This window comes from Alnus glutinosa, chromosome 8 (genome assembly GCF_958979055.1).
Source record: "Alnus glutinosa chromosome 8, dhAlnGlut1.1, whole genome shotgun sequence".
Taxonomy (NCBI): domain Eukaryota; kingdom Viridiplantae; phylum Streptophyta; class Magnoliopsida; order Fagales; family Betulaceae; genus Alnus; species Alnus glutinosa.
The window spans coordinates 23,495,880-23,518,334 of record NC_084893.1 but is presented as its reverse complement, the minus strand read 5'-3'; the positions used below and the strand labels follow the sequence as shown (position 1 = coordinate 23,518,334).

The 22,455-nt window shown below is 36.7% G+C and overlaps 1 protein-coding gene across 1 annotated transcript; it reads right to left on the bottom strand.

The window, feature by feature from the left end:
- Nucleotides 1-3,769: 3,769 nt before the first annotated feature.
- LOC133876558 (uncharacterized) lies at nt 3,770-20,616 on the bottom strand. Its single transcript, XM_062314864.1, has 12 exons — nt 20,335-20,616; nt 19,665-19,729; nt 18,769-18,867; nt 18,350-18,482; nt 18,115-18,174; nt 16,502-16,561; nt 15,473-15,595; nt 14,378-14,449; nt 13,356-13,493; nt 7,646-7,801; nt 4,852-4,956; nt 3,770-4,109 (listed from the first exon to the last, which is right to left on the bottom strand). Exons 1-12 carry the CDS (start codon nt 20,557-20,559, stop codon nt 4,077-4,079), a joined length of 1,269 nt encoding a protein of 422 aa, XP_062170848.1. The 5' UTR covers nt 20,560-20,616; the 3' UTR covers nt 3,770-4,076.
- Nucleotides 20,617-22,455: the final 1,839 nt, after the last annotated feature.

Sequence of the window (22,455 nt, the reverse complement as noted above, 5' to 3'; positions counted from 1 at the left end):
ATAAAGCTTGTGTATTTTATTAATAAACATTCAGTAAGCATAAATAAGAAGATACCTCTCTATTAATTATATTGTAATTCTGAAGGTTTTGTTTCCACTACAAAAAATTTGGCAATTCTGGACGGTTTGAAACCGTCCGGAAATTGAAAAAAACCGTCTAGAAAAAAGTTCAGACGGTTTAAAACCGTCCAGGAAAATGCTTCGCTAATTAGGGTTCGGGACGGTTTGGGATAAATCGTCCGCAATTCCAGACGGTTTGACTCAAACCATCTGTAAAAAAAACCGTCAATAATTCCATTTTTATAGACGGTTTTAAACGTCCATAAATTATTATTATTTTTATAAACGATTTTTAAAACCATCTATAAAATAACCGTCAATAATTCCATTTTTTTTTTTTGTAGTGTTCAGATTTCACTTGAGCAAATTAAAGATGGCTGGAGGCCAATAATTAATCATAAAGCACTCTTTATTATTTGCTGCGTATATATATTTAGCATAATTTTGTGTTTATGCTTACCGCCACTCGAGTGATCATGGCATCCACGGCTCTCCTAGTGGAGGTGCCACCGTTGAATGGGGGTGAGGAATCTTGAGAGGGAGACACTGTCGGAAACATGAAGAAGATAAGAATCTAAGTTAAAGGCTTATTCCTAGGAATTGTGCTCTTATTCTTGATGATGTTTACAACACATAAAACTCATATTTATAGGAGAATTGTGATCAAGAATATATATCAATCTATTATGGAATCATACATTTTCTTCACGTACAATGGGATTCTTGAAACATTTCTTTTGAACTTCTCATGCCCTTGCAATGATTTTGTTGAGAATCAATCATTCGTGAGGGTTTAACACAATATATTAATTAAGAGACTTTACATTAACAAAGTTTAATTCAAGTGACTAATTAATTTGGATCTAAGAATATCATATCAATTGAATTGGAAAAAAAAGGAAAAAGAATATCATATCAATCACTTACTTTTGTCGTTAATATTCGATGCAAAGCTCTATCAATTGTACCAAAATTAACTAATCACACCCATGCACCCATATGTGAGTATATATTCCAACAAATCTCCTCTTTACCAGAGCTGCATGGGATTCTTCTATGATCACCATATATTAATAATATCGAACTGCATTCCATTTCCGGCCCTACCTAAAATGTTAAGGAATCTCTTCCTATGGGCACTACCTTATTTAATTAACCTAAAAACCTTAAACCAATAAATGTTGATCCACCAGCATACATGCACACCCACCTTAATTATCTTCATTAATTAGATATTTCGCTCAATCATTGGTGCTACAATTATTTGTCTGAATTTGAGAGAATTCAAGCAGGTGATCGTGAGAGAACACTTATGGGACCCACCTGACCAAATAAGTGGTTAGACAGCCTAATTTTTATTTGGTCAGGTGGGTTCCATAAGTGCTCTCTCATAATCACCTGCTCGAATTCTCTCAAATTATGACAAATAATTGTAAATGATCATAATACGTACATGGAGCTAATGCATGTGAGAAAGCCTCGTTAATTACGTGGCTGACCACTATATATATAGCACAATTTGTCCTAAAGATGGAGTACGGACTCGTAACACTGATAGACCCACCACGAGTAAGAATAAGTCAAAAGTTAAAGTTGGTGTATCTAACAGTGTATATGAAATCAATGTTGGCACGTCTTTTAAAAATTTAAATAATTCTATGAAATCATGAACAACATTAAATGTATCAACTTTAAATTCTTTTTTGATGAATAAGAGAAATTTTATAGCACCAACAAGCAACTTCTTACAAAGAAAAGTTCTCAACAGAACCTAAACACACAACCAGAGCAAACAAAGCTCACAGCCAAATGCAAAGAACAACAAAAAGACCATCAAAAACCAGAAAACACCTAAACCAAAACAGCAAAAGGGATATTCCAGTTTAAACAGAGGACAAAGTTTTCCTTGGTCTTCGGGAATCTGCCTTTTCCTGAAATATGAGATTGGATTTCCCAATAAATCGATCTCAGCAATTGTTCCTCCGTCTTTGGCCTCCCTTGGTGCCTAATCTCATTTCTAGCTTTCCATAAATGATACACAACAGAACTCAAAGCAAGCCTGCATAAAACTCCCCTTAATCTCTCAACTTTGAATTCTGATCATAAAATAAATAGTATTCATTTCATTTGAAATTGAGATGATCCTATTATGAGAGCAATCATCTAGGGCATCCTCGGCTAGTGACGAAGATTACGTCAAAGACAAAAGTTGATTATTTTTCTTATTCTTTCTCGATCAGATAGAGATTTGTGAAGAAGGGTCTCGAAAGTATGATAGAAACAAGAAGATCTTTCTTCACTTCTTCTCAAATTTATAATATAAATAACAAGAAATTACAATTTGTCCTGATCCTAAAGATGGACCGACTCGTAATTAACACTCATTAGACCCACCAATAGCATGCAATCAGGGCATCCTGGGCTAGTGACGAAGGTTACGTGAAAGAAGTAGCAAAGAGGCCTTCAAAGATAAGAGAGAGAGAGAGAGAGAGAGAGAGAGATTTGTGAAGAATAATCTCGAAAGTACATAATTAATAGAAATAACAAGATATTTCTTCACTTCTTCTCAAATTTATAATATAAATAACAAGAAATTACAATTATGCCTTTAAGATGAAATAAATAAATAAACGCCCTATGTAATGCAACTAGAGAACGTACGAAGCCGTTTAATTAATATTACATAGGAATAAAAACTGCACTAAATATAAATAATTAAAGTAAAACACTAATTATTCAAATAAATAAATAAATGATATGTTGACAAGTTCATGCTTACAAATTTCGAAGACTAATGAAGAAGAAAATTTTCTTTACTTTCTAATCATTATGAAGAAAGGATCAGAAAAGAAGTAATAATTATGAAGAAAGGACAATTAATTCAATTTTTTTTTTTTATAGTAATAAAATCTTTATTGAAAAACTTCAATCACTAAGAGCAAAAAGCTCCCTAGATACAATATCACATATACAAGTTAGAATTTTTTTAACCCAAATTTTATCTATGACACCCAAAATAGCCTTTTTAGCTATGGTATGAGTGGTCTTTTTCGCATCCCGCTTCACATGTTCTATCTTCCAAGATCGCAATTGATTCGGTCCCATTTTGATTCCTTCCACAAGAATGGGATCGAAGGTCCTTATTAATATGTTTTGGAGACTTGGATATTTCAGCATGAATTAATTAGATAATCGAAGGCATTACTACATATTTAAAATTTCTAAAAGGTCTTTCGTCTTTAGCAATGGACCAATATATATATATATATATATATATTTGCACTGCTGACTGCTTTTCTTTTTTCCAAATTCATTAGTGCCCTTTTGAGCTTATAAGGTATAGGATTTTAACGGAAAAATTTAACAGAAGATAGAAATTAAAAAAATAATAAAAATTGAAAGATAAATACCCTAAATTCAGTAAATTGACACTTTCTAAAATTGGGGTATTTTTTTTATAAGTGATGAAAAATCAAAAATTATAAGTAAATTTCTCCAAAAAAAAAAAAAATCACGAGGTACACCTTAGACTGAGCCCACGCATTAAAAAGAGTATTAGAATATAATTTAAATGATTAAGTCTATCATTTTCTATTATTGGGCTTGGGTCAACTTGAGTCAATAATGGGGTGGGGCAGGCTTTGCTAGGAGCCGCCTGTGTACACTGCTCAAAGTCCCAAAAATACCGAAAGAAAAATCAGAAAATCTGTGGGCCAAATAATAAAACCCTAATTTCACCTTCACCTGTTCTTGGTTTTGATAAATTTACAAGTGAAGATTCTAATATTTGGCAATAATACCTGTATATAAATAAGGGGGGGAGAGAGACTAGAGAGACACAGACTCATTACATAAAAACAGTATTTCCAGCGGCCCCAAAAGGGTAGAGATGAAGTCGTGAGTAATAATAAGGGGAAAAATAAACATCCCATGAGGAAACCAAAAAATATTATCACCACGAAAGAAAACCAAAGCGTTTCCATGGTCACCCAGATACAAAAATGGTTTACACTTGATCAAAAGAACCACCATCTCCGGTGCCGGGTCCTCTGCAACAATATATCAACATGAGTGAGTCCCCAAAGATTACTTGAATTAATACGTTCATATTTGCAAGTTGTAGGATGGTAGTTGATGGATCTATTCAAAGTACAGATTGTCAACCATAAAATTGCCACTATAGTGCTCTCAGTTTTGAGGTAAAGATACAGGGACAAGCATGAATCCGAACTCAGTAACACATTGAACAAAAGGAGGGATCATCCACAGAACATGAACATTGCCTGCACTTAGTGCATAGTCTTTCATAACTTCCATCAATGATTTCAATCATACAAATCAAGTCAAATCTTTGCCCTACTGTCTACATGGACATCAGATCATTTGGGCATCAGTTCAGGAAGGAAATTTAGAATGCCATATATGCTATATAACGACAACGTGGTACAATAAAGGCAGACCGATCAACTAGAGTTAAAGATGATGAGCCAGTTTTCAAAGCATGAACAGTTTTTTACTTCGAATGTGACTGGCTAATAATATAGAGCATCTTCAGTGCAGAAGAAGTATCATAATTAAGGAGTACAAAATAAAATCATTACCAACATATATTTTTGAAGCACCACATGAATCATTCAAGAAATGGCAAAAGGGATTTTAAGTGGCCAATTTGGAAGCAAAATAAAAATTTCATTTTCCAAGGTTTTCTGATTTGTTTTTCTTTCTATGCTCAGCTAGAGATAATAACCAAAATAAGTAAATAGCAAGTGAAAAGGAAAGACGAGAGAAAACCTTCTGCTCCTGATTTTGTGATCGTAAGACAATAGGTTTAGAGAGGACCTCATTGTCAATGTTCTGAATATACGGCCGCACCTTCTCCTCTAACATCTCATTTAACTGGAAATAACGATCAGTATATAAGATCATTGCACAAAAATAGATGATTTATGACTATTATAACTATGAAATAAATGTTATCTTTCTTTAAGAAAAAAAAAAAAAAAAGAGTCAAATTATAGGTATCATGCATATAGCCACAGTAACTGGAAAATTCATTTTCAGTGGACTTCAGGAAAAACATGGGAAAAGCAAGTTACTGCATGTGCCATGTAGCATTTGTACAGGTATGCATTTTTGTCAACTTGGTTTCCTTTTCTTTTCTTTTCTTTTTTCCTTTTTCAGCAAATCTTCACGGTTTTTTTGTCATCAATAGATCCCAAAGTCTTTTCTTTCTTATGAAAGAAAGTCTTTTTCAAAGATTCTATAGAAATCAATATATGAAACCGAGATAGTTACCAATAGATCCCAAACCCTACAAAACCTATGCAGTGAATGATTGACTGACTAATGTCACTAACACCCAAGGAGCTCCAGATTCCAGAACTTCTCCATCTGAGGTCTCTCTGTACCGAACTCATACCACTAGGCCAGGAGGCCATCAGTTATCGGTTAAATGCTTAACTAATGCGACATCCCTATAGTTCTACAGTAACAACATTAAGACTTTTTTTTTTATGAGCAATAATTTATTAAAAGCGAAAGGCGCCTTGAATACACGAGTAGTATACACAAGAGGCTCCAAAACAAGTAGAAAACCCAAGCCCTCCAACCCAAGCCCCACAAACCCAAAACCCGACAAACCCTCAAACCCAAACCCCACAAAACATCAAAGCCCCCCCCCCCAAAAAACCCAAAGCCCTCAACGCTAAACAGCTTGAGATTTGCCTTTCCCCCGCCTATTGGATGCGCCCTTTGCATCATAGTTGATGGAGCAATCCAAGTTTTGAATCTCCAGTTTACCCTTTACATTCCGAGGGGTATACACAACCTCCGCTTGCACTGTGTTAGAAGTCCCAGCTAAGGATGGGGAGGTATCTACGGCCTTGCTTGGGTCCGTAGCTTCTAGAACCAACCCAAAAAAATTCGAGTGGACAGAAGGGGAAGAAGCCATACCTAGGGCTTTACCCATAACTACCAGTTGCTGAGAATTAATAAAGCCTCGCCGGAAAGTACTTACACCCGGTATGCGTATCCCCTTCATTGAGTCTCGCCGTAACTATGGAAGGAAGGACCGAGACCTAAGATTCTGACATTGTCTGGATGAAAACCGAGGACGAGGTGGCTCCATCGATACCATCGGACCTGAACGGACTAGGCCCATTCGAAGTCCCCTCCAGATTTACCGGAATTACACCTACCATCAGAGACACCTCCAGCAGATCCTACGTCGACGCCTCCGGTGTTCTCAGAACCTGATCTGAAAGCTCCAGCAACTCATCTAACAGCTCCTTCAGCTCAGACCCATCCCTGATGTTGGGATTGGGCTTACAAGTCCATTTGAAAACAGCCCAGCAATGCTTGCGGATGGTAACGAGCTTGCGCGCGAGACCCAGCCCAAACTGCAGCCCAAACCTTACCAGTCCAGCACAAAATGAAGCCATGATCCAGTCCAATTCCCCTAAAACCTTCTTGAATTTTCCCTTCCACACCCACAGGAGAGAGGGCAATGCCTTCTTCTTGCTCTAAACCACCCTACCCCCATCCTCAACAGCTTTTGATGGAATGGCTACCGTCTCCCTCTCCATCGTCTACACCCAACTGTTGAAACGGATTCTGTGAAGGAGCCTTCTTCGTCGAAGGTTCAGAAGACAGCTCCACCCCAGAACCAGGGCCGGAAAAGGGAGGACCTTTCATGGCTTCCAAAAAATCCAAAACATTGCTCAGTTCCCTGGAGAATCTACCCCATCCTCGCCCTTCACGGCCTTCTGACAGCATGATAAACCCTCTCCGGCCCCCTCACCTTGAACCGCCACCTCCAGAAAACGGCCAGCCCTATTACCTCCCCTCTTGACAGTAACAATATTAAAACTTAATGAGAATACAATAAACTTATCATTCCACATCACAGACATTCGAAGAATTGAGGAAGGAAGGAAATGAAGTCGATTTTTCTTAATATGTTCAGTTGAAGAAGTCAAATTAGCCACGGGTGTTAGCATTGGAATGTTGTACCAAGGGCAGGGACATTCCAAAGAGGCTATTTGGAAAGTTATTCTAACGTCTTTAATGAGAAGCATTTGGAGAAAAAAGAATCAGCGCCTCTTTGAGGACTGCGAGTCCAACATGCTCTATTTAAAATCCTCTTTTTTGAGATCTCTCTTAGATTGGGCTGTAATCTATGTTCCTAATATCCCCTCCTCGAATCTTTAGATCTTGTTAACTTTTTAGATTTCAGACCAATTTATGTCTCTCTTGTATACTTTTCGTTTATGAGAACTTTGCCTTTTTCTTTTGATAAATTATTATTCATCAAAACAAAAAATGTTGTACCAAAAGTTCAAGGCACATTCATTTATAGGTGGAGACATGGCCACCACTAGAGTAGGTTTGCATAGTGGCTTGGCTTCTATGCACATAGCTTGTACATGCAAAGAATCATATTCCCAAGTAGCTTACCTTAATTTGAGATTATTAGATTTCATACTTCATTTCCAAGAACAAAAAATGTTGTCAACATGTCAAACGTTTGCCAAACATTAAAAACCAATTCACACTCTAGCCCACATAAAACTCAGAACCTACTAACCTTTTCCTGACGCCATTTAGCTTCCCACTGCACATCCAAGATTTTATCAGAAATTTCTCTTTGCGCATTAAGAAGAACAGTCATCTCATATAATTTCTCTGGATCTTTGAGATCTTCCTCACTCCAAGATGATGCATTCAACGGAAGATCCAACTCCTACAAAGCTTTGCAGTTAGTTCAAAGCTATTCAAACTACATCCCTCATGTTTAATGCATACAAAGAAAAATTTTGCCCATATGCCCTTCTCTTTTCTTCTCTGTTACACAATTCATATTTAAAGAGAACATGGAATGTTCAACCAAGAGAGGGAGGGAGAAAACAAAATACTATTAAGTCAAGGACCAATTTATAAAATCCAAAAGTAGATCAGATAAATTGTAGCAACCATGGCATTTTCATATTCAAAGAACAAGGAACATTTGACCAAGGGAGAGAGAAAGATAGAGAGAGAACAAGTGATATTAAACTACGAACCAATATATAAAAGCCCTAGCAAGTTAATCACACGTCACTCAATTATATGCAAAAGCAGTAGACAAATGTTATCAACCACTATATATGAATTTCGAATATAAGACAGTTGTCTGCCAGAAAGACGTTAAAATGAAATCCTATCAAGGTCTACCCCTAATCCTGCTGGGCAGCACCCTCCTCAGTCTCTATAAAAAATTACAGGTGGAAAGGTAAGTCCACAGCTCAACAAGGTTAACAACAGTGTGTGAATTAAGCCGCTCCTTTGAAGAAGTGTAGTAGAAATTGAAACCCTTTTTGAAATCAATTTGAAAAATTAGCTTCGCTTAAACCTTTACCTTTTTAAAAATAATTTAATTAATATCCTTTCCTTTAAACATGTTCTGGGATCTTTTCTAAAGAGATTTTTGAAAAACCTTCTTAAATTCTTTGTAATCCTTGCAACTTAGGTAACCTTTTTCCCCTTGGTTATCATATATTACACCCACATGATTAAAGTTGGTGTGTCCCGAGGGACCTCTATGACTGAGCCTGTGGCCATACAAGGTAGTCGTCTTAAAGTGTGAACTTCACTAATTAATCATGGCTTTTCAAATATCCTTCACCATGGGTGTACACTAAAACAAACCACTTGTTGATAGCCCACACCTTCTTAAATGGCCTTCAGTGCAGTTGCACCGGCTATCCATCATTCATTTCTCATACGGTACCATTAATGTTCATAACATTCACATGGGTGCCATGGGGTTAAAGCCATAAAAACATTCATAAAAATATTGTGCATGCATTCTTTAATCAAACTTTTTCACATAGCTTTTCACAACATTTTTATGCATGGCCTTTCTCCTTATAAAACCCTTCTCAATTATCGAGTAACTTTCAAATAAAACCTTAAGGTTCCTATACATATCAAATAATATCTATTAAAACTTGGTAAAACCTTTAACATCAAAACCAAGCTTAATTAATCCATATACCATAGAATATACCACATGGTAATTTACTCATTTCCAATCCCATTTTTTTGATAAAGTAATAATATATTAAAAAACATAAGACGCTCCTAAGTACACAGGCAGTATACACAAGAGACTCCAAATGAGCAAGAAACCCAAGCCCTCAAATCCAAAACCCAATGAATCCTCAAACCCAAGACCCACAAAACAGCAAAGCCCAAAACCCCCCGAGGCACTCAACGCTAGAAGACGTGAGACTTGCCTTCCCCCCGCCTAAAGGATATACCCTTAGCATTGTAGTTGATGGAGCATTCTAAATTTAGAAGCTCCCTTCTACCCTTTATCATTTCCAATCCCATTTAAACTAGCAAATTATTTCATGGGACATATCATGTTAAACTTAACACTTAATTTCATAGGAAATAATATAGTAACTTAACAATTTATTTCATTTCAAGTAATATAAAACTTTTTTTTTTTGATAAGTAATGATAGTTTTATTGAAAGCGTAAGGCGCCCCTACGTACACTAAAAGTATACAACAGGAAACACCTAACTAGAAAGCGAAAAAGAAACAAGAAATTCAGCAAAGCTGATAGATAAAGGGTACAGATAAGCCATCGACCAGACATACAAGGTATGGAGAAAAAACTCTAGCACCTCCTCTAGGGAGCTCTCTAGGTTCTCAAAATGCCTAAGGTTTCTCTCTCTCCAAATACACCAAAAAAGGCAAATAGGCACCATCTTCCATGTAGTAGCGCTCCCAGATCTCCCAGATTTCCACCAACAAGCAACTAAGTCAAGCACACTCCTAGGCATGACCCACGAAATACCAAAGCGGGAGAAAATGTTGTTCCAAAGAGAAGAGGCTAGATCGCAATGCAGAAGGATATGGTCCACTGATTCCCCATCCCTCTTGCAAAGACAGCATCTATCCACAATAATAATGTGCCTCTTCCTAAGATTGTCCAAGGTAAGAATTCTGCCTAGAGCTGCAGACCAAGTGAAGAAGGCTGCCCTCGGGGGAGCCTGAGACCGCCACACACACTTCCATGGGAACCACGTTCCTCTAGAACCCATCATAGAACCAAAATATGACTTCACCCCGAACACACCTTTCTTGGACGGGACCCATTTGAGACAATCAGCCCTCTCAAGGTTCACCTTGGTAGCGCCCAGTACCTGGAAGAAAGAGGCAAAAACATCGACTTCCCAATCATGAGCCTCTCTAACAAAGCTCACATTCCAATGAATGGACCCACCCAAACTCTCCAAATTATCAGCCACTGACGCATCCTTCACCCGAGCAATGCCAAAGAGATCAGGGAACACTTCTTTCAGTATCGAATCTCCACACCACAAGTCATGCCAAAATCTAATCCTGCTCCCATCCCCCACCTCGAATCTAAGGAATTTGGAGAAATTCTCCAATCCTTTCCTTATAAACTTCCACAACCCTACTCCAAACGCCCCAGTCACCTGTCGGGAGCACCACCCACCCCACAAACTTCCATATTTGGAATCCACCGCGACTCTCCACCAAGCATCTCTATCCATGCCATAGCGCCATAACCATTTACCTAGCAATGCTCGATTGAACTGAACCAACTTCCTAATGCCCAATCCCCCCTTCGAAATAGGAGTACAAACCTTCTCCCAACTCACCAAATGGTATTTAAAATCATCACCCATTCCACCCCAAAGAAAATCGCGTTGCAACTTCTCAATGCGAGAAGCAACACTCACCGGTAAAGGGAACAAAGAAATGTAGTACGTAGGCAAGTTAGAGAGCGTACTCTTGATAAGGGTCACTCTCCCTCCCTTAGAGAGGTATAACCTTTTCCAACTAGCCAACCGTTTTTCAACCTTCTCAATAACTCCATCCCAGATACGAATAGACTTGTAGGGAGCCCCCAATGGAAGACCCAGATACATCACAGGCAAATGAGCAACTTCACACTCTAAAATCTCGGCTAAGTAATATAAAACTTAGCATGTCAAATAACACAATAACTTGGCAATTCATCTCATACGCTCAGGTTCACACATTTTATAGGCATAAAACTTCAATAACCTCATAATTCACCTATTGCATGAATATAATTTAATTTTTAGAAATAAAAATTCTGTTTTTAACCAAAACCCACTTACCTTGGAAGCTTACAAATTAAATTTTTTTTTCTTTTCTTTTTTTAATCTCAACGGTTGTCATCAAAACCTACAATCATGTAAATCCTCTAATTAGCAAAACATTCGTTGCAACACCAATTTATCACGAATGGACAAATTCCCCTAAACCCCCCCTTTCCTCATTTATCACAAGCTCATGTGATTAACCTAGTAATTCTTTCAAGCAATGGCTGTGATCATGGGTTTTCTTCTTCTTCTTTTTCCTTCTAATTTGATTACGAAAACTCAAGTGACTAACTACCAACTCCATGCATTAGACGGAAACACTAAATTCTTTATTTTTCACAATTTTAAATCATTTTCTTTAGGGGTAATTACATTTTTTCCCCCATGAACTACTAGACTCTGTCAATATACCCCCATGAACTGACACTTTTACCACCCGACCGCATCGAACTACCATTTACTTACCAAAATCCCCTGCCATTAAGAAATCTCGTTAAATCGGATGGAATATTATATTTTTAGACGTTAAATTTTGTTTAAAGACAGAAATACCCTCAAAAAATAATTTAATAAATAAGTATCAAACCTACAAATAAAAATATATGAAAAATATAAAACCTAAACATTTAAAACGTTAAAAAATATATATATTTTTTTTTAGAAAAAAGAGAGGAGGAAAAAGAAAGGAGGTGGCTGCCACCAGAGGCTACCGCGCGGCCACCTTTGGGGGTGGCTCGAAGGCCACCCCCGGCCTATGAGGTGGCCATGTGGCACCGGCAATCACCCCCTTTATTTTCCTTTATTTTCCTTTTTTTTCTTGTTTTTTTATTTGTTTAATTTCGAGGGTACTAATTTATCAAAAAAAAATTGTAAATTTTGATTATAAAGTTATGGTATTTTAGTCATTTCAAGTTTTTTAACGAGGTTGACTGACGGAAGGGGGGTTTTGGTAAGTGATATCTATATTCTAGTAGCTGCAGCAATAATTGTTGTTGATGACTATTATACAAAGTATATATCTACGTCGTGCTTATAAAAAGTCTACTAGGCATGCATTTTTGCTATTATTTATGTCATGTACTGAAAATTTATTAAGGCACCACTTATTGCGTACCATACATGAAGGCACCAATGTTATTGAATGTTATTTTCTTTTTTATAATTATTATCAAATGTTATTTAAAGGCCCTATTGAAAGAACTTTTTATTATGGGAAGTATTTGAAATCATCAATCATCTTTATCCAACCATGTATTACAAAAAGGATTTGAAGGCACCAAAGAGACAAAATGTTGGACATTAACTACATAATTCAAGTTAAAAGTTTCTTTTTAAAAAAAAATCATATTAACCATTTTGATATAAAAAGGTTGCTATAAAATGAAGAGAACAAAAAAAAAAAAAAACATTACATGTCCTTTTTTGTCATGTTTTACTTCTAAAAGCACTTTCTGGTTTTGTTAATTGTTACCAAACAACAGTAACAACTTCAAAGCACCTAAGACATGTAGTTACCAAAGAGCTAAACAGCTTTTCAATAGTAGAAATTTTTGATAAAGCTCTAAGACAAAAGTTCTACCGACAAAAGTCCTATTTCTTAACGCAATCCCAAACAGAGCCTTAACCTAATTAACAAAAACGTTAAGTCCATATTTCACCAAACAAATTCACCTTAAGGACTTGCCAATAAAAAAATTTAAGCCCAATCGTTACCTATCAAGCCTGTAAACATTGGTCCAAAATAATTTAGTGAACCGACTTAACCTTCAAGGCAAATAATATTCTCTTTTTCTCTTTAAGTGTAGACCGGGGTATTACAGGCTTGTATGGATACCCCTTTGCAAAAGAAAAAAACAATTGGCGGTTAGCCTGATGCTTAATAAATCTGGAGTTTTGGTAGGCTTTTGTCAAAATCCGATAAATAAGGTATCATTTTATGGCCATCTAAAAAGACCCCAGGTATTCAGCCAAGTGCCATGACCTCCATCAGTTACCAAATAAATTGCATTGGCCAAGTCATCCTCCTAACCAACATACCAAATTATTTTTCATTTTTCAGAATAGAAATTCAAGATAAGATTGAAATGTAGACAAATGTTCAAAAGCAAGAAATAGCATAAATAAAGTGAAAATAGAGAATACGCACACCCCAATTTGGTGGCCGTGGAGGAGGATCAAGCCTCGTGACTTCTGCCTCTAAAGCTTTCTTGGCCTTGTAGTAGGGAATGTTTTTCACTATAACAGGATCATCCCTAGCACGGACAGGATCTATAGAGATTAAGGCCTGAGGATCATAAATAATATTAAATGAAAAAATGTTCCAAAAATTGCATCACAGGAAAGAGCATGAGTTTGCATAGAAGCCAGTATACATCTAGAATATGTGTTAGATTGCAGTTATAAACATATATTTTGGAGAAAAAGAGTATAATGGAAAGACGAAGATATAATATTGCCTCTTTTAGAGCCTATGACTAACTTTTTTTTTTATTCTTAAATTTAACTATCAACACCAAACCACAAAGATCCATATAACATTTATGTGAATGAACATACAGGACAATCAATTAATTATCTCAATGTGTGTTCACAGATATATTTGTACTTCATGAAAATTTTGAGATCAGGGGGTGGTGACAGAGAATATGAAAGTTGCAGAACAGTGATAAATTGAAGTGAAAGGAATAGACCTAATTGGCATAGGAGGAGGAAGAAAATTAACAAATAAAGGAAAAAAAATCATTTTTCAGCTTTGAAGGGAACTCAAAAAGAAGAAAGGAAGAAGAGATCTGAATTTATAAAGAGAGGGAGAGGAAGAAAGAGCAGTAAGATTCTATAACAAGCTCTAATCATTTTGTTGAGATCCAATTTCCACTTACAAACATATAATTCCTTTGCATACAAAGTCGCCTTGCTGATTGCCTAATCTTTTCAGGGTCAGACATTGTCATTCCATAACAGTACCATGAAAATAACTCCCAGACTGTGACCATCACTGTTTCTATACATATAATTTTGAGCATATTCTAACCATGAACATCACTTTTTATTCCCTCCCCAAAGGGAACTACACAAATCTTAATGCACATACAGAATTCACATTGGTTCGCTGACTGTTTCAATAAATTTTTTAGGCAGAAGCATCATTTTGGAATAAAACTATCTTACTTCCTGCAAGTGCTCCCAGCCTGGAATTCGCTTTGCTACCACATCTCGAAGCTGATCATACTGCATGGATTCCTGAAACCAATAAAAGATTAGATAATTACAGGAAGGCACTTGAGCGATCATCCTTAACAAATTAGTTGATGTAATAAAGATTACAATATAAAATGGGACCCAAAATGAAAGGTCATAATATAGGACTTCACAAGAAATGGCAGAACATTTACTAAAGTCAGGTAAAGCTCACCTGTATTATAGTTTGTCACCAGTTTCTATAAAGCATGCAAAAATAGTGTTTCTTCAACATGAGAAAGGTGCAATTGTGTAATGAAACTGCATATAGAGCACCTTTTATAATTGGAGAATTGAGTTAGGTCGAAACACCAATGTAAATTGACTGTAAGATCAGATGAACTGCAGACTAATAGGTTATAGAGAAAAATTGGTGGGAGTGACGGAAGAGAGCATAAAGCTCTTTAAGACAAAGGTTTACATGTAGTATATAATTTAAAAGAACATCTTTACATATATATACAGCTTCAGTAAAAGATTAGGTTCCCAACACCAATCACATCGCATACGTATCTATCATTGCAGGAGGCAACCATATCATCAGCTTTAATCTTAGGACATGAAAAAAGGGTACAAAACCAATTCCTAACAATCCAGACAAGACTATGCAGCTATAATGTGTGTGTTTGTGAATCAACTTTACTAAACAAATACATTGATATGGATACATTAACCACCAAAATAAATGAACCTCATGACAGGTTCTGGAAACCAAAAGGAAAGAAAATATACTACACTTATTTTATATAGCTGTCATCCAAGACCATGAAAAAGGTTATAATTGATAACAACTTCATCTACTTGATTTTAGGATAAAGTTCCTACAGCATGTTAGCAAACTCAGTAACTACCGTTCCAGCTCAAATTCGAGAAGTGGAGATTTGTATAGACACAAATATCCACTAGGTATAGCTTTGCCAATTTTTAACCAATCACTATAGGAAAATACAAAGTTCAATGGCAAGAAACAATGTAATTTACACCTAAATAACTGAGGGAAAAAAGAAAGCAAGAATCATTCAAAACCTTGTATTGCCACCAAATTTTTTGCTTGACATCATCATCATAGTTGAAGCCACCCACAATCTGAGGCAAGGTAATCAACCAAAATGCAGCAATGCTGGGATCTTTCATGCTGTGAACTATATGCTGAAACAGTAAACAAAATCACAAATGGAATATTAGATATGAACAAGATGTCTAACTTGATATTAGGTGCATTGCCACCAATTCTATCATCCTCTATTAACCAACTTGTTCATAAGATTAAAAAAAAAAAAAAAAAAAGTGAGATTACAGGCCAACCATTGAGGTTCCATGATCAAGAGTATGTATTGAAAATGGAAGCACCAATTCTAATATCCTTTGTCTTGAGAAAATTTTCTTCCGTAATGTCTTGAGAAAGCATATATGTCTTATTTATTATGTGATTAAAGCATATGTCTATAAGTCCTTCAAGAATTTCACATAAACTATTCATATATTATGATGATTTATAAAATAAGAAAGAGTAGTCAGCTAACTATGGCCTTGACTTTTACTGGCATACAGAAAACTGTGTTATTATCATATGCAAAAATCTTTTTTTATTCTTCCGTTTGTTTTGATGTTAAAAGAAAAGACAGAGCTAGAGTAAAGTAGATTTTAATGAAATGTTTAGCAAAATGGGAGAGTGATAAGGATCATTATGTCAGCTCTAGAAACAGAATTTATATTACTAGAGGCATGACAAGACAAATGCAAGACAAAGTTACAAAGAATGAGCATGCTTGAAATTTTTATTAATTTCTCTGTAAGGAAAACATGCTCCTCCGTGGAAGGTGAGGCTCGTGAGGCGATATGCTGCTTTAAAAGAATTAGGCCAATCCTTCTTCCACAAGAGGGCAGAAAATTATCGAATATCATATGAAGATTTTACATCATGCACTTTTACATTTTAGATGAATGGTACACAGCACTCTAAAAATTTTAGATGAGAGCCAAAGAATTGTGAATACACTTTCACTAATACCAATAATTTGATCATGATATTATACAACAGAGTAAAATACTAGCCTCGTAAGGATAGTCCATCTTTTTCAAGACATTATAGGCCTTCCATGGTGGCTCCATGATCTACAAGAAAAGCGAGAAAATATAAGCATGGAAGCATTTTAAAATTGGATAGATGAAATAAGAGCAAATAATATGGTAACACCAGTGTGACTCATTAAGCAATCAGTACCAGGTTTATTAAATGACCTAAAAGTACAAACCCCAGCAAAAATTAAAAGATCATGTGGAGTCTAAAGTTCTAGTTTATATCAACAGCATCAACAACAGACGAAATACAGTTCAGGCAATTACCATCTGACTTATGCAGAATTACCCCCACAAATCAGCACCAAACCCAATATGCAAGTGAAAGCACCTTCTCCAAGTTGGTGCAATATCATTCAAGCATTGAGAGTTTTACTAGCACCTTTGCCAAGGTTAGAAGCTTTTTGGCATAATCATGAACATGCAATGAAACAAAAATTGTACGTAATAATTTATCAAAAGGCATCAGAAGGGAACCATCCTGAGTAAACAGGAAGAATGCACAAGACGAACTCCTAGAAGTAATAAGTTTTCCTCCGCCAATGCTGGTCCAACATTTTGCCAACTGCATTATACTAGCAAAATCGTCAAATCCATCATTTTTCCCAACTTAGCCTCTTATACACTTGTCTTTAATGCGCCTGGGTGGTCAAACAATCAGGTCCACAACATAAATCCATCATTTTTTACAACTTAGTCTCTTATATACTTGGCTTGTTTAATGTGTCCTGGTGGTCGAAAAATAAGGTCCACAGCCAGGACTGTCCTTGACTCTTGATGTTTCATAGAATTTTCCAATGATTTAAATGATCACAAAATTCCATGATGCTAGAACATAGTTTTACTTCAGTCCACAGCCACTCTGTTCCAATAGACCCTCACACTTGCGATATCACCAACTAAAAGAGGTCCTCCAGTCATTGTGAGGCAGTATAAAAAGAGTATCCACTTCCCTACTCTTAGAGGCTCCTTCTGGTTCTAGATGTCCTCCAGTCATGTTGAGGATTCCTACTCGTGATCGTTTTGTCTGGCCTCCAGGAGTTTACAAGTCAGAAGGAAGTAGAAAAAGGTTGGCTGGATTGTGGAGTCAGAAAGAGGAAAAAGAGGAAATGCCCATTAACTCTCCAATATTGGTGGCAGACCATAATTTTCATGATTCAATCTCAAACTCCAATTAGGAGTCCGTGCTAACAAAGATGTGTTCAAATTGCACAGGAGAGATCCTTTGTTGTACATCTCTTAACTTTGCCATGTTTTGCCTTGCAACTACGAGACAGGTCAATGACCCTCATTGTCCTGGATACTCTTTGCTGCTGCCTCAACAATCCTACTAAAGGAGTGCATAAGATACTAAAAATCCTGAGTGTGCTCTAAACATCTATTTGTTGTTGTAAAATCCTGAGTGTGCTCTAAACATCTATTTGTTGTTGTCAGATAAAGAAAACTGTATAAGTATGAAGAAAACAAAAGTCGAATTGGCTAAGTTTTAGCCTAGGAAAAAAAGCAGCAATTCCATATGCATACTAGCCTTAGATAATTATTGATACCACTTAAATAAAACCTAAGCAGTATCACAGAAGACAACTCACATCATCTGCAGAGATTCTGACTTGTAATTTGTGTTTGCATTCAGGACAGCCCATTACACCCTGCAATACCAATATATATTTAACACAAACATCAGAACCTAACATTGGGATATTACGACATTGTAGAGCAGTATATGCCCAAAGCAGAGTCAAAAAATGGGAAACTATACATTGAGAAGCATATGCCTTGACTACCACTTACAAAGGTGCATATGCTTGAGAATATATTTCTTACCGTCCCATCGCAAGTTGGGCATTCTTTAGATGGCAAAGGCACATGAAGATCCATGGTTGATGGAAGGTGCACCAACTCAGCCCGATTGTCGGCAATGGCATCTGCAACACACTCAGCTGTTGCCTTCTCTCCGCTGCAGAAGAATTCATGGGAGAAATATATTACACAAAGAGACAAAACATTATATGGCATTTGTTGGACTTTGATCAAAACTTGGTTTCATGGATACAGGCAATGACAATAATGATGAAGTTCAAAAGTCGAAGAGCTATATTCTAGAAATTTTCTGGTTAATCCAGCTTTGTAAAGAAAGCTTAACAAGCTTTTTAATTTTGTCATAAAGGGATTGAGAATATTTTAGCTTATATAGTTACAAGGTTTGTGACCTTAGGACTCAAAATTGATTCTTGATAGGTTACCTTTTCAAGGTGTAATTTTTCACTTGGTAGTGCACCCTCCCTGATCCTCTGCACATAGTACACCGCAATGCCTGCCACCCATTGCAGGTTCGACAGTTTCTGCACTTCAAGACCACTTTTAAGTAAGAAAGCATCAAACTTTTTCCAGCCTGTGAACTTACCCAGATTTGTAGCACAACTATATACATCTCAAAAGGCAAATCAATCTGTTAAATGCATAGCCTTATATCAGAGCTACAAAGGTTGACACCAAGGAAAATATAATTTGATCTCAGTACTTACAAAAATGAAAAATGACAAAACCCTTCCCCCCCCCCCCCCCCCCCCCCCCCCCCCACAAACACCATCAGAACTCTTACAATCAACTTTTATGACCACAATGGAAACATTGCCACCCATTTTAGCTCTACATGCATTGCAAGATCAAACTTTTACCAGCCTACAAAGTTACCCAGAATATCTGTTTTTCAAGCACGACTATAGACATTTCAAAAGGCAAACCAATCTGGTAAATTCATAGTTCTTCTATCAGAGCCTAATATTGCGACCTGTTTTAGCTCTACAAGCATTGCAAGATTGTTTTTGCTAACATAGCCAAGTGGCGAGAGTCAAAAAGTGGGAAAGGAGGTGCAGATTCAAGTTCATGTTAAGTTCAAGGAAAACAATTGGTCGAAGTTTAACATAACCCAAAAACATCTATAGAAATATACTATTCGGATCTTGGCTCGCTGTCCCACAGACGAACCAGTCTATATATATATATATATATATATACACACACACACGTGCACTAAAAAACTATTAAAAACAGCAGAAACTTTATAGATTTTGAATACAAAACTGGAAATGATGGACAAAAGGATTTACTGAATCTCCAAAGGGATAGAGGCACGTACCTCTGACATACCACTTTCTTTCCCAGCTCCAATGCGATGTCATAAGTCCCTAGAGTAGCAACGGCCTGCAATCAACCCACGGACCATATCTAAATGATCCGACCATTTGAATATCACCCAAGTCCCACATGATCAAATCACAAGCATAATTCAAGTGACCCCTTTAGCCAAATGACTAATATCACCCAAAAACGGATAATAAATCCCAGAATTTGCGTGCCAACATAAATTCACATTAAATTAAACTTTGTGAATTTTAGGAACTCACAAAGACTAGCAAACCATTTATCCAATTATTCAAATAACAGGTACCACCCAACGCAACAACTAAAATCCCATAAGTTACATACCAACATACACATGCATAATTGCATATTTGACTAAATTTCGTGAAAGTGTAGCAGCTTATAAAGAGTGAAGCAACCCATTAAACCAAACAACAAGAACCAACCAAAACAAAAGGCTAAATTCTCAAAATTCTTGCATACCAACATACACATGCGCATTAGATTGAACTATGTAAAATTTAAAAAACCCATCACAAAAAGATTGAGAGCAAACCATTTAACAACATGACAAGAAGCACCCAAAACAACAGCCATATTCCCAATTTTTTGCATACCAACACCATGCACTTATCATGAAAACTCAACATATTACGAGAACTCACGAAGATAGAAAGGTATGAGAGCTTGGAGATGAGCTCGGGGACGCCGAAGCCACGAGGAGCAGAGCCGACAATGTCGAAAGCGAGAGTGAAGGGAGAGAGCACGAGCTTTATGGGGAACTCCAAAATGTCAGTGAGCTGCTGGCCATGGCGAGCTTTCAGTAACTTGAACTGAACATCCGCGAACTTCTTCAAGCTCTTCACCAGACGGTCTGTTCCTCTCGACATGGTAGCGAGCGAGCGAGAGAGACGGAGAGTGAGAGGATAGATTTTGTGGTTTGGGTAATGTACTTTCAGAGCAGGGGTTGGTTCATTCGGAATAAGATTATCAGTAGCGCAACTTAAAGTGACATATGACTGTGTCCAAACACACTATTTTCAATGGTTTTTCCTTTTTTTCTTTTTCCTTTTTTTTGTTTTTTTCTTTTTTCTTTAAATGAAGAAAAACGGTTTTAATAAATAAAAAGGTTTATAAATTGTATTATATGGATAAAAAAAAATAGATAAAATATATGGTTCATTTATATTAACAAAAAAAAAAACACCTAAAATCTTGAAAGAATATACAAATACTTTCGTATTCTTATTTCATATAATAAAATCTGAAAATAATAAAATGAAAACAATTTTTGGGAAGTATCTCAAAATAAATCTATAACTTATAAAAATAATCAAGTTGATTATTTTGATTATTGAATGTGAAATTATTTAAATTATTGATTTCGTCTACGACGCAATTGAGTAAGAAATTATTTTGTTGGGAAAACTTCAATTTGCCCCCATGAAGTTATCATCGATTTGCAATTCTAACACCAATATTTCAATTTTGTTAATTGCACCCCATTAAGTTTCAGAAATTTTCAATCCACCCCCTTTCGTCTAAATCAACCGTCTGACTTAACGAAATCAAACAAAAAGACGGAAATGCCCTCATCAAAACACAGCATTTTGTGAGGGCTTCCTCTTTTTTTTTTTTCTTTTTTTCTTATTCTTATCAACAAAATGCTGCATTTTGCACTCAGTGATTTGTGAGGGCTTTTTTTTCTTTCTTTCTTTCTTTTTTTTCTTCTTCTCGGCAAAACGCTGCATTTTGCACTCCCTGTCTCCTTCAACAATTGGCCAACGCAAACCCTAGGCTGACGAAAACCCGTTAATCCTCACTTGAAAATGGTCCTCCATGGAGTGTTGAAGCTTGGAGAAGGTTCACAAAATGGTGCCGTTTTGTAAGTCTTCTCCAAGCTTCAAAACGGCATCGTTTGTGTGACGAGCCCTAAAACTCGTCGGGGAAGACGACCTCAATCGTCTTCCAAACCTGGACGGAATTCCTCTAATACATGACCCACCTCGAAAATTTCTATCCGCCCTGGCATCCGTCGCACAATCCATCTCCATCAAGGACAACCCGCTCGCCGCCAACCGATCGACGCCGTCTTCCCCCACAACCCGTTCCCCGACAGGGCCATGATGTTTTGTACCAAAATGGCATCGTTTTGTAGAGGGAAATTTTGGTTTTGGTGTTTCACAAAACGGTGCCGTTTTGTAGAGGGTATTCTGGTCCATTTTCATCCCTAACAGGCACATGAACAGCACATGAGGTAAATTTCGTTAAGTTAGATGGATGATTTGGACGGAATCCCTAAATTGAAAATTTATGAAACTTAATGGGGTGCAATTAACAAAATTGAAACATTGAAGTTAGAATTGCAAATCGGTGACAATTTCATGGGGGTAAATTGAAGTTTTCCCTATTTTCTTTATCATTAAATAGTTGAAGGATTTGCATGTATTATTGGAGTTTTTTTGGCCTTGTTATGGTTGTACTTTGAAATTAACTTTTTGCAAGAAAATGAGAATAAAAGCTTATAATATGAGTACGCTTTTGGGCAACTAGTGGCTGGTATACAGGTTATTCTTGTTAAACCTACTAAGGAAACTGCCAGTGTGGAAGCCTCATCATCAGCTGCCAATGAGGCAGCACCACAAGCTGCCTACATGGCAGCACCTGCTGTCCCTGTCACAGCTCAAGCAGCTCTCTATATGACAACATATCTACCTCCTCATAAGGCAATAACAGCAGAATCAATTGAGGATCAATCAGCTACAACTCATCAGCGCAGGGATCCT